Source organism: Eschrichtius robustus, chromosome 2, assembly GCF_028021215.1.
Source record: "Eschrichtius robustus isolate mEscRob2 chromosome 2, mEscRob2.pri, whole genome shotgun sequence".
NCBI lineage: Eukaryota > Metazoa > Chordata > Mammalia > Artiodactyla > Eschrichtiidae > Eschrichtius > Eschrichtius robustus.
The window spans coordinates 59077103-59089835 of record NC_090825.1 but is presented as its reverse complement, the minus strand read 5'-3'; the positions used below and the strand labels follow the sequence as shown (position 1 = coordinate 59089835).

Here is a 12733-nt window from a genome sequence, read left to right as displayed (position 1 = left end):
AAAACACCAGTTAAATCATTTGCTTGACCTCCTTCTTCACTCAGTATTATATTTCTTTCACTTTGTATTTTTCTCAGGTCTGTTCACCATGCCCCTTTTAGCTTTGTTTGCTTTTTATTGCTGCTTCTGAGGTGTTCAACTCATTTCTTTTTTCTTAGCTGTATTAGCTTACTTTTCATTGCCTGCTGCTTTATCTCATCTTTAAAGTTTATGGTTTGTTTTTTTTCCTGAAGATAGCTCATGTCATCTCTTACAATCGACCACCTCTTGTAGTTTTCATCTACTTTTGGCCTTTATACCTTATTTCTTTCCTTCTAATAATCGTCTGTCAGGGCTAGGACTAGGATGAGACCAGTGAGGGGCTAACCTCAGTTGTAAAATGTAAGAGAGCATCAAAAAACTCAGTAATCAAGATAAATATTATTTTAATGCATATTTTTTGGAGTAATGCATAATGAACAAAACAATGAAATTCTAAATAAAGACAAGATCAGTTGTGTTTGAATGAAGCAGTCCATCTATAGTAGTTCCCCCACCCCACCCCTTATCAGCAGTTTTGATTTCTGCAGTTTTAGTTACCTTCAAGGTCTGAAAGTATTAAATGGAAAATTCCAGAAATAAACAATTCATAAGTTTTAAATTGCATGTTATTTTGAGTAGCATAATGAAATCTCTTGCAGGCTGCTCTGTCCCTACCAGGGCGTGGCTCATTCCTTTGTCCAGTATATCCATGCTGTATATACTTCCTGGTCATTAATACCTGTATAGGAAAATACATAGTACAGTTGACCCTTGAACAACAAGGGTTTGAACTGCGCAGGTCCACTTATACTCGGAATTTTTTCAATAGTAAATACTACTTACAGTACTACCCAATCCAAGAGTGGTTGAATCCAAGGTTGGTGAGCCCCAGATGCAGAGGACTGACTGTAAGACACTTGGGCTTTCTACTGTGCAGAGGGTCCACATCCCTAATCCCAGTACTGTTCAAGGGTCAGCTGTATCTATAGGGTTTGGTACTATCCGTGGTTTCAGGTATCCACTGTGGGTCTTGGAATGTATTCCTCTTAGGTAAAAGGAGACTGTTGTATTATGTGTTTAAGGGGGTTGTGTGTGTGTGTTGAGACACGATGTCAGCTTTATTGTCTAGACTTTGGTTTATCCCCCTAAACACACCTCAACAAATCTGTCATGTCTTTTGCCTTGTAGACTTAGCTTCCTACACTTCTTCACTTTTTAGGGATTCAAGCCTTCTGTGTTATTCACAAACTCCCTATCACCTGAAAATTGGTACATCTCTCTTCTCTGCCACCTATCCCTCAGATTGTTGACGGTAGAAATGGCTACTTTGTGTACACTTTCTGTCAACTCCATCTCTTTGAGCAGATATTGAGATATTGCATCTCATAAATGTATGACATTCAAATGAAATTTTCAAATTCTTTAATTCTAGATTAGTAGACTATCATTTTATTCCATTCCTATGTATAACTTTATCTAGTAAAAACTTAAAGTTCTCCATATATCGAAACTTTGAAACATAGGGAGAAGAAATCATAATTGATATACTTAACAGATTTAGTAATGGCAAAGTTTACTTATGTTGATTTCAGGTTTTATTAAGTCACTCACACCCAGAGAAGGCTTAATAGCAGGTTCCTGTTTTTAGGAATATTTAAAATGTGGCATTGGACTCTCTGGAAGATTGTGAGGAAATTTTAAAGGTGTAAAAGCTGGAACAAGTATTTGCTGGAGAAACTAGTAAATTTCTAACTATAGGCGGCCCTCCATATCCGCTGGCTCAGCATCTGCAGATAAGGAGGGCTGACTGTGCTGAGCCATTTTATATAAGGGACTTAGGCATCTGAAATTTTGGTATCCGAGGGGAGTCCTCGAAACAGTCCCCTGCAAAAAACAAGGGACGACTGTTATATGTATTACTTCTTTTTATTTTGTAAAGCTTTAATGAGAATATTGAACATAATATAAAATATAAAACATTTTCAGGAATAGTCACTAGAAATATAATAATCATGAAGTAAAAGTTTAAAAACCTTTGTGCTTTTTAGAACAGTAGACTGATCAGATGAATTGTTTACTTAGTTCTTCAGATAGTATATATGCTTCCCTTCCTCCAAGAAGCTTTTCTCAATAACTGGATTCCACTCTTAAGATTTATGAATATTTGGCTTTCAGTTAAATTTATAGTCATTATATTTATGAGTGTTAAATGTTGTCTTTTGTGTATTTCTGTGTTCATAATTATTGAAGCGGGGTATGCATTGTCTTGTTTTGTCCTTTTTCTTCTCTATAGCACACTCTCTCACTGTAGTCCTAACTATGATGCCCAGCACATAGTGATTCAGAAAGTTTAACTTGTATCCTTTAGCCAGTCAGAACCATGAATTGTTGTCTTAATCTTAAAAGAGAAATTGTTTCATAAGCTAAAGACATTGTGGAATTATCTCATATTGTTTTTGTTAAACTGATAAGGAGATAAAAGATTGATGCTGTCAAAGGGGGGACAGAGTAAATACAATATGTAGATTGTGTTCAGCAAATGAGTTTATTGTTACATTGACCAGAGAGGATTCTCTGTCCTCTAAGGCTAAGATTGTTCACAGGAGAGGAAATTGATTGTGCTTTATCCAGTAGAAGAAGAGGTCATATTTGTGAAATAGATCCTGTCATATTTGAACTTATTCACTGGGGGAAAAACAAGTATATAAAATATTTCTTTTATATATTCTTATGAAGAATGTGAAACACTGAACCAAATAGTTGACATTTTTACTAATTGTTTACATTTTGATGGAAGCAGTTTCCTCTAGCTATCTGACATAGGTCTGATGTAAAGTTCATTTTATTTTTGCTTTTCACTGGAAGCTCTCCTGGCTGTTGCGAGCAAAGATGTGTAAAAACCTAGAAGTTAATTTGAAATACTTGGGAGGAACTGTTAATGTTATAAAAATATCTTGTTTATCAAATGTAATGAAATAAAACTATTGATGATGAGAATTTACTTTTGAATAATGGAGGCAGGAAAAAATTAGTAAATGTCTTTCATAAAACTTACTTTGGCCCTTTTTAAAATTGTGCTTTCAGTAGTATTCTCACTAGTTAAACTAACTCGAAGTATTTGATGAAAAATATCTCTTTTTTTTTTTTTTTAAATATGTTTGTAGTTTATGTGTCAACTCATTTGTAGGAATAGTGAATGAAACTTAGTTTTTGGTAACTATGCCCTTGTTGTGCTCTTTATCTGAAATATCTTCAAAAAAAGTTATTTGAGTAGAAAAATAAAAGAATAACAAGAATCTCCCACCAGCCAGAATGGGTATGTTCATGTTTTTGCTGTAGGGTGTAGCACTTCTAAGAATATAATTAACTTTGCTTTTTATTTTCTCCTTTTTCTCCACAGCCTCATGATTTTGATGAATGTCGCTTTGATATTAGTGTAAATGATAGTGTTTGGTATCTTCGTGCTCAGGATCCAGATCACAGACAGCAGTGGATAGATGCCATTGAACAGCACAAGGTGGGTCTCCAATGTTTACCTGTCTGTAGAGACCTAGGCAAGAGACTGGTGGTAACTCCTTTAAAATAATTTTGAGATGTATATATGTTCCTGAAAAGTTGAACATGATTTGGGTGGTAAAGATTAAAGTGGTACAGATGTAAATTTTTGAAATAATTTTATTTCTAACATTTGAGTTACACTAAGGGAATTTTCTGTGATAAATATTTTTAATTGTTAATTAAAACAACATATGCCCTTTTATATAAAAGAAATTTGGTTTTTATATTTAGGGTTTGCTTCATAGTGAATGCCTTTTATATGATCTGGATAAAAGGATTCTTAAAATAACATCAAATTTTAAAATCCTAATATTTGAAAGCTTCAGTGTTAATTTTTGTTGTCATTTGTAACCATTTGGGTGTATTCTTAGTATAAACATTTGTAAATTGTTAAATTTTTGTAAATGTGAAGTTTTCTAGTAAACCTTGAAAAAGTCTTTCTTACATAAATGTGTAAGCCATATTCTTGTAAAGCTAGTTTTTGACTTCTGCTATGAATAATTGGTAAGTAGACTAAAGAAATACATGATACTAATAAGTATGCATTATTAGCTAATTCAGTATATCATGGTAAAACAAGGAATAGGGAAAGTTATAAATTCACCATGCCACTCCTGATTGTGGCTTAAGAAAACTTTGGACTTGTTCATATACTTGTCTGTACTTGTTCATTTGGGTTTCACAGAGTTTAGTTGAAACACCTGTTTTGGTTATTTAACAGGCACAAAACGTGTACACACACAAACACAACAAGAAAAACCAGTCTGGCCTGGGATACTACAGGCACATTCTTCTTGATATTGATCATGCATTGGCTTTTATTTCTTGATTATGAATTTTTCCCAGCCTAAAGAAATCTGACTGTGTAATGCTTTCTTTTTCTCCTTGTTTTAGCTTTAGAGTTATATTGCTTTAAAACATTTTGTGAATCTTAGTTATCTTGATATTATTACCTCAGAAAACAGTCTAAAAATGAGAAACAGTCTTCTATTATTTAAAAGAGATGAGCCAATAGCTAAAACATGGAAGCAACGTAAATGTCCATCAATAGATGAGTGGATAAAGAAGATGTGGTATATATATGTAATGGAATATTACTCAGCCATAAAAAGAATGAAATATTGCCATTCGCAGCAATATAGATGGACCTAGAGCTAATCATACTAAGTGAAGGAAGTCAGATAGAGGAAGACAAATATTATATCACTTATATGTGAAATCTAAAAAGAAGATACAAATGAACTTATTTATAAAACACAGACTCACAGACATAGAAAACAACTTATGGTTACCAGTGGGGAAAGGAGAGGGGGAGGAATAAATTAGGAGTATGAGATTAACAGATACCTACCACTGTATATAAAATAAACAACAAGGATTTACTGTATAGCACTGGGAACTATATTCAGTATCTTGTAATAACCTATAATGGAAAAGAATCTGAAGCTGTATACCTGAATTAACACAATATTGTAAATCAACTATAGTTAAATAAAAATTTAAAACAAAAATAAATAAATAAAAGAGAGATGAGCTAGAATTCCAAAATCTCAGTGCTTTGGAGCTGGGCTTACCTGGATACAAGACACTGCAGCCTCCGCCATGTATGACATATGTGACCTTGCCTGACAATTCACTTCTTCTAAATGTGTTTAAGAACACACAAAATAATATATGTAAGGTTACTTACCGGAGTGGCTGCTACATTTTCCCATTTATGACATAGTGGAAAAAGAAAGGGTTTTGGGAGTCACAACTAAATTCACTAAAATTATACCATGTTTTTTATGGATGAAGAGTTCTACATTCAATGAGAGTTGCTAAATGTGCATATAAGGAGAGTGGCCTATTTTGTGTAATCAATCAGGGCCAGCCCCCTTACTAGTGATTAAAGACATTATTAAGTAGAACTAATTTATATGTTTGTAACTGAGATGACCTTTAAAGGCTTAATCAGTTGATTTAGATTATAGGGCTAGCTTTCTCTGTTTTAATTAAGCATATTTTATTTTGCTCATTCTTCTTGGTAAAGCTGATTCAGGAATCTTTGCAGGTTCTCGTTTTATTTTTTCTCCTTGGATGTAGAATGATGCATAAAGCATATATTTGTTCCATATCATTGATTTCTTTGCACCCTTGAATAATGGATAGGATATAATCTTTGGGTCTCCCTCAGAGTATTGTGACTTAATGCTCGATAACAGATTTTTGGTGAATTTAAGTTCTTAGGCAATAGATTCAACAGCAGTGTTCCAGATACATTGTATAAACTTTCTGATTTCTAAATATGGTTTATTCATAGACAAGGAGAAATCATTGTTAATTGTTATTCTTATTAATGCTTATTAAATTTTAATGTAAAACATGTGATATGTACCAATTAAACAACATATCAGTGAAAATTTAAATTGAATTTGAATTCTAAAAATAAATTGAGTTCTTAAACTAACATAGGAGGGAGAAAATTCAAGTGCTATCACCAAACATAACCAGCAAAGTTTTCTTTTTTTTTTTTCCCCCCATAGACCAGGAACAGGGAGGTAGTGAGGAGGTGTATCCTGATTCATTCTTCAAAATCACTTAAGACTATTAATGTGGAACCTAAGTTTAGTAATTTTACTATTTAAGCAAGCATTCTTATATTGATATTCAAAATTAAAATCAAATTGTTAAGGCATGATGATGATGATGATGATAGGAGCTACTGTTTATTGAGGGTCACCAAGTACTAATTATTGTATTATGTACTTCATGTACTTCATTTTCTGTCTACTATCCTGAGAGGTGAGGGAAATATTGTTTTACAGACAAGGAAACAGGCTTAGATTAAACTTAAGTAACTTGCCAGAGATTATACTACTTTTTGGCTAGTGGATACTTAGGATTCAATTTTATGTTGATTGTGCTTTCTATCAGTTACCATTGGCAGAATGTTTGAAAATAATTCCCATAGGTTCACCTCCTGCAAGTTAGAGTGTGTCATCTGAGTTCTGCTACCATATATATACAAGATAAATATGAACACATCTTTCTGCCCATGGATTGCCGTAACGTTTTATTGTAGTGTTTAAGCACTGGATACTGGTGCCTGACACATATGGGATTAAATCCTGGCACTATTACATAATAGCTGTGTGACCTTGGTAGATTACTTAAAGGAGAAGAGATGACATAATGCAGTGTATACCCCCCCCACATCTCCCCCCAAAAAACACAAAAAACAAACAAGCAAGCAAAATAACCAAGTTGTGATAAATCAAGAATATTGTATAATATTGTGTAATATTCCCATCATTCCACCTCACTCACTTCAATTCAGAGTTACTTCCATGGCACCACCTGTCCTTATGATGGCCAGACAGGACACTTGGAACAGCGGACCTGTCTTTTTCTCTTCTGATGTCATCAGATAGTCCCTCATTGCCTTGCTATTAGGCCTTTGTTAGGGCTTCCCTGATAGGTTTTAGCTGGAGAAATTGGAGGTTTCTATTCTTTTCTTTCCAGGAAGCTGTTATCTTCATTATAATAACCTTTATATATCAGTCAGTTTCACATACATACATACATACCAGGAGTTCTAAATATTTTATAGAACCTCTTCAACAATAATAATATGGTAGAGGTGATGATGATGATAACAAACATTTTTGAGGATTACAGTGTGCCAGATATAGTGATAAACACTATATACACTTTATCTCATTTTACTCTCACAATCTTATGAGGTTAACATTATTCTGTTTTTACAGATTAGGAAATTGAGACATAGAGAGGTTAAATAATTTGTCCAAGGTTAAACTGCTAATGAGTGAAGGAGCCAGCATTCAGACCCAGGTCTGTATGACCTGAGAACCAGAGCTTTTGTCCAGCAAGCACTTCTGCCAATCCTATAAGTATGTATTCATGGGAAATATATTTTGTTGACTTAACTCATGGGCTTCTTCAATCACAAGGTTCTCATATTTTTTATATGTTCTTCATATCTCTAGTGTTTGTTTTGGACCATAAACTCCTTAAAGGCTCAGGGTTACAACTTCTATGTAGGAATTAGCAAAGCATTGGACACATAAATTTTCCAGTTGAAATAATTTACAGTATTGGAAAACAGATTTTATGAGGGAAATTTGTAATTTTTGGAGGTTTTTTTTTTTCACCCTTTTATCTTCATGGTTGGTGTTAGAATGATTACTGACAGAAATACACTAGGGTTCTATGTTCTTTGTCTAGCTAGCTCTGTTGTTTTGTCCTCCTCGGTATTCATTCCAGCATAACTTGCTCAGTACAAGAAAAGTTTTAAAAAGATGATTCTATGATTTAAATTTTCTCAATATATTAGAAATTGTATAATTCACTGTGACATTAGACAAGTTAGCCCCTGTGGAAGAAAGGTATTTCTGAGGTCATTGTTAAATTCAAAGATTCTATTTTAATTTAAAATACGGAAAAGGGCATATGTATACCAGACCAGTAATTTTATTTAGAATAGTGTGTTGGTTTTATTATGTGGAATCCATTCATATTCTGCATTTCTCCTTAGGATTTGAGACAACACTAAATAAATCTTTAAAGACAGGGTTTGCTTGTTTTTTTTAATCTCTTAGCCATCTGCCATGTTGTCTTTGAGGTTGAACGAGATTTTGTTTGTGAAAATTATTTGAAAACAAAAAGCTGTATGAATGTAAAGTTAAGATGGTTATTTTTTATTTGGATAAGTTAATATATTTCTAGTAAAGATGTATCTATGTATTATCTAAGGGCTTCTGTGAGCGTTTTCTGCGTAATTAGTTAATAAAGGAAATACGATTAAACCATCTGTTGATGCGACTATTTAAAAGAATTATAGGATTACTCCTGGAATCTTCTACAGTTGCAATGTGTATGATTTTGAGTAAACACAGTTTCTTCTTACCATGAAAGAAATAGACTCCCCTACTTCACCACCCCATCCCTCAAAAAAAAAAACTAGCAGGAAGGCTCTCCTTGCACTAGCAGATATAAGAATCTTGTTGAAAAAGTTAAGTTTTTTGGCTCTGACAGAGTTTGTGGTAATCATGACATTCCCTTATTTCCTTAAGGGAGCAACCTTAGTAGATCCTGAAATTTTGGTTGTCATGGACCACCCATATTCCCCATATTTTAGAAATTATCTGATATAAAAGGAGTCATAGGAAAATACACAATTTAGGGAGGAAGAATCCAGGTAATTTTTACAGATGTTGATTTTCTTTGGTGAGAACCTACAGGCAGTTGTTTTGCAATTTAATGTGTATGCATTTGTTCCTTTGTGAAGGCCCACTAATTCATATGTGACGCTCCATTTTATTACTTTCAGAAGAAAGGTTTATTCTCAGCCTGAGAAGTTAAGGGATTTCTGTCCAGGAAATTATGTGGAAAAAGATTGTCACAGTTGAGCAACCTAAACAATGCCCAAGACTCACTTTAAAGATCTTTCTAAAATTGTATTGCTATTTGCCATAATGAGTTTTCTTTTTCCTGTGGTATGTCAGGGTCAGCTTGATCTTGGTGCCTTTTCTTTACTTTTAGGAGCAATTTCTGCTTATTTGACACCTTAATTGTTTTTGTCTTAAATTTGACATAAACTTATTAGAAAAGTATTTTTAAATAGCTAGGTGGCAGAATATACCTGTTTCTTCTTAGCACTTTTTAAATATCAGTCATATAAAGTCATCCTATCTCTGTTTGCCTTTTTTTTTTTTTTTTTTTTGACCACACGATGTGCGGCATGCAGGATCTTAGTTCCCAACCAGGAATCAAACCTGCACCCTCTGCAGTGGAAGCTCAGAGTCTTAACCACTGGACCACCAGGGAGGTCCCCCGTTTGCCATTTTTAACCAACTATAATATTGGAAAAATTTCTTAACAGATTCTAGAAGTTCTTTCTGTGCTTGTCTGCTTTATAAATGATTATCATGTAAACTTAGCTTTGCAATTTTGAATCTGATTAATTGGCAAAGGCTTAAAACTACTATTTTTTAGTGTACACTTTATATAAGTAATTTCATGGGGTCAGTGGATTAGAACCAATGTTTCTTTTACATTATTTTCATCATTACCACAGTGATGGAGGGAAGAAGATGGAATCAAATTTTACTTTTCCTTTACATTCAAGAATTTTAATTTTTGAGGGAAGTGCAAATCCAGTAACTAGCTGCCGGAGTAGTCAGGGCTTTGCCATTTTCTCAGATAAGTTGTAGAAAAACCCAAGTAGGTGGTATCACAACTGAACTTTATTAACCAGCAAAAAACCTTCATTATGTCTCTGGATGTTTCTCTCAAGATAAGAAATTTGGTTAGTTTCTAACAGTGGGAGTTAATTGCTGAATTGCTTGCAGTAATCCATACATGGTTAGTAAATTTTTTTTAACACCTAAATGTAGATAGTGTCATACTACCATGATTTTAAAGGTTGGTGAAATCAAGAAAGAAAACATGGTACTGACTCTTATATTCTTAGTGTTCTGGGAATAAAAATAATTCTACTGTCAAGGGCTTTTAAAATAACTTTTTAAGTTTCTGTTGCCTACAATTTTGTTGCATGCAAAAGCTGAATTCACCTGAGCCAACATTTGCATTTGTACTTCCATACGTTGCCTAAATACTTAATGAAGTATATCATCTTAAAAAGAGGGAATAAATGTCACTAATTTGTAGTTTTCAGCCAGGTTCTTTTATCTGAGGAAGGTGTTTATCTTTTACCAAGATAGTAAAGGAAGACAGGATTTTACATGGAACAGTGAATAAAGATATTTAGGTAGCTAATCATATTAACTGTGTGGTTAGTTGAGGAGAAATCATTTGACAACATTTTATGTCAGAAAGGTAGGGAGAGTCTTACAAGTCAATAAGAAAAGTTTACACAGCACAATTAAAAAAAAAAAAAAGGCCAAAAGACTTGATCTGGCACTTCATAAAGAGGATATCCAAATGGGTAATGAACATATGAAAAGGTAGTCAGTGCCATTAGTCATCAGGGAAGTGCAAATTTAAAGCAGTGAAAGCAGCATATGCCCGTCTGAGCGGCTTAAAAAATAAAAAGATGTAACACCAAGTGTTGGTGAGGCTGTGGTACAACAGGTGTAAACTGGTGAAACAATTTCGTAGAATCTACTAAAGCTGAGCATAGTTGTCTGTCTAGATCAGGTGAATATTGCAAGTTTGAAAACATCTCACAAGTATTGATGTCATAGGTCCATCCATTTTTAGTTAAGCTTTTTAGGGTACAGGGGGTACAGGCCAACCCATGTTACCTTGAAAAATGGGAATATTGCCAGGAACCAAAAAAATTTATAATGCCTTACCTGCAAAGAAAGCTGGAACTGTATACTTGATTCTGAGTGCTTTTATTGTTAACAAAACTCAGTTACTCAATCACCTGCCCCCACCTACAGTTAATGTAGCTTAGTTTCATTCTGTTATTTCTTCTCTCTTTCATGGCTCCTGTTTATCTGTGTTTTGCTCTCCCATCCTACTTAGTTTGTTTTTCCTTGCTTTGTCATGACCTTTTCCTACTGTCGGCTTCTTTTCGGCTTCAATTCCTGCCTCTATCTGCCCTAATCTCTTGGCATTTCCTAAAGTAAATGTCTTGAGAAAACCCGATTGCCTTTTTACTCCAGGTTACTATTGGCCACCTTAGGTCCAATTATAATGAATTGTATATTTACTTGTACTTAAAGGATAGAGTGGGATTGGCAGTTATACAAATAAAATGTTCTGAAAAGGTATTCTATAATTTTGTATAGAGTTTACCAAACTTGCAAGTTTTTGTAATGCTTACCACATATTTGCTACTAACAATTTAGGTAAATATTGCTAGATGTTCAGCTGATTTATCTTTTATTAGTCTGTAATTTGCTTGCAGAATGTTTCTTTAGATAAGAAATAAAAAAAAAAGACAGTTAATCTAGAGTTGAATAACTGTTCCGTATTGTTACTATAGAAAATATTAAAGAAAATGAGGCTGTGTGCTATAGAAGTCCTTTTTTTTCAGTATTTTTCAATTTTTTCAATTTTTTTCTATTTTTCAGTATTGTATTTGAATTTTTACTTAATCAGGAGGGAAGATTTCTGACAGTCACCAGGACAGATGGGATTCTGCTTTTTCTATATCTGATGTGGAAAAGTAATGGTGGGTGGCATGGCTTACGCATATTGACAGCAGTGGAAACTATTTTCTAATTTTACTTGCTGAGTATATTGGACATTAGCTGGGAGAAAATGTTTCTTAAAAAAATCAAGGAACACAAAACTGCTCTTTTTCACCAAACACATCTTTTTAGCTAATAGCTTAAAAATGATTGTGCTTCTGTTGTCTTTATTGCCTGGTAAATATTCTGGGCTTGTTTGGTATTGAGGTATGAAAGACAGCATTGGGTTAAGAATCGTAAGAAAAGGTAGCAAAGTAAATGAATGTTCTACAGGTTAAAATGTTATACTGAAAAAAATTCTGTCATTTTTTAGTCATATAGCAAGTTCACGTTCTTGACAGACAAGACAGGATCATTGGCAAGAATGCTTATATCACTGTTCATTCCCTAGCCTAGTTCTCTTCAGTAGCACCCCTTTGAACTATACAGGGATAGATGAGTAATTAGGCACTGTTATCATTTAATCCTCCTGGAAGTCTTTCACTGCAGGTGTTATTCCCATTTTGCATAAAAATGAAATTGAATGGATTATGAGAACATTGATCAGTGAGTGGTAACATTATTCCAAGAACAGCAACCTCAGTTTTTTGTAATACACCCCCCCCTTTCTAGTTAATTTCAGCTTTTTCTCATGGATGTGTAGTTGAATACTAAAAAATAAATCATGTCTGCCTCCTTAAAAGAATAATCTTCCCCATACAGTTAGATCTAAAAATTCTTAGCAAGTCTTTTAAAACCATTCCTGCAAGTAGTTTTATTGATTAGATTTCATTGGCTTTTGCACTGGTTTTTTAAAGTAATTTTTGTTAATTATAAGGAAAAAAAATACAAAACTACCATCAATCTTATAACCAAGACAATTATTCTTCATTTTGGTGTATTTCCTTCTTATTCTCTGAACATTTTGCCCCTAAAATATTATGGAAATAACAAGTTTATATCCTGTTTTTTTTTTAAATCTAACATCATTTTGTCCATATAACACAGCT

The 12733-nt window shown here is 33.6% G+C and overlaps 1 protein-coding gene across 3 annotated transcripts in view; it reads left to right on the top strand.

Moving 5' to 3' along the window:
- Nucleotides 1–12733, top strand: part of CERT1 (ceramide transporter 1) — a 127820-nt gene that overhangs the window by 34198 nt on the left and 80889 nt on the right. For all 3 annotated transcript variants that reach the window (XM_068535529.1, XM_068535528.1, XM_068535527.1), the window contains one exon: nucleotides 3422–3538. In XM_068535529.1, coding sequence (XP_068391630.1) covers nucleotides 3422–3538 — 117 coding nt within the window. The remainder of the gene's footprint in view (nucleotides 1–3421; nucleotides 3539–12733) is intronic.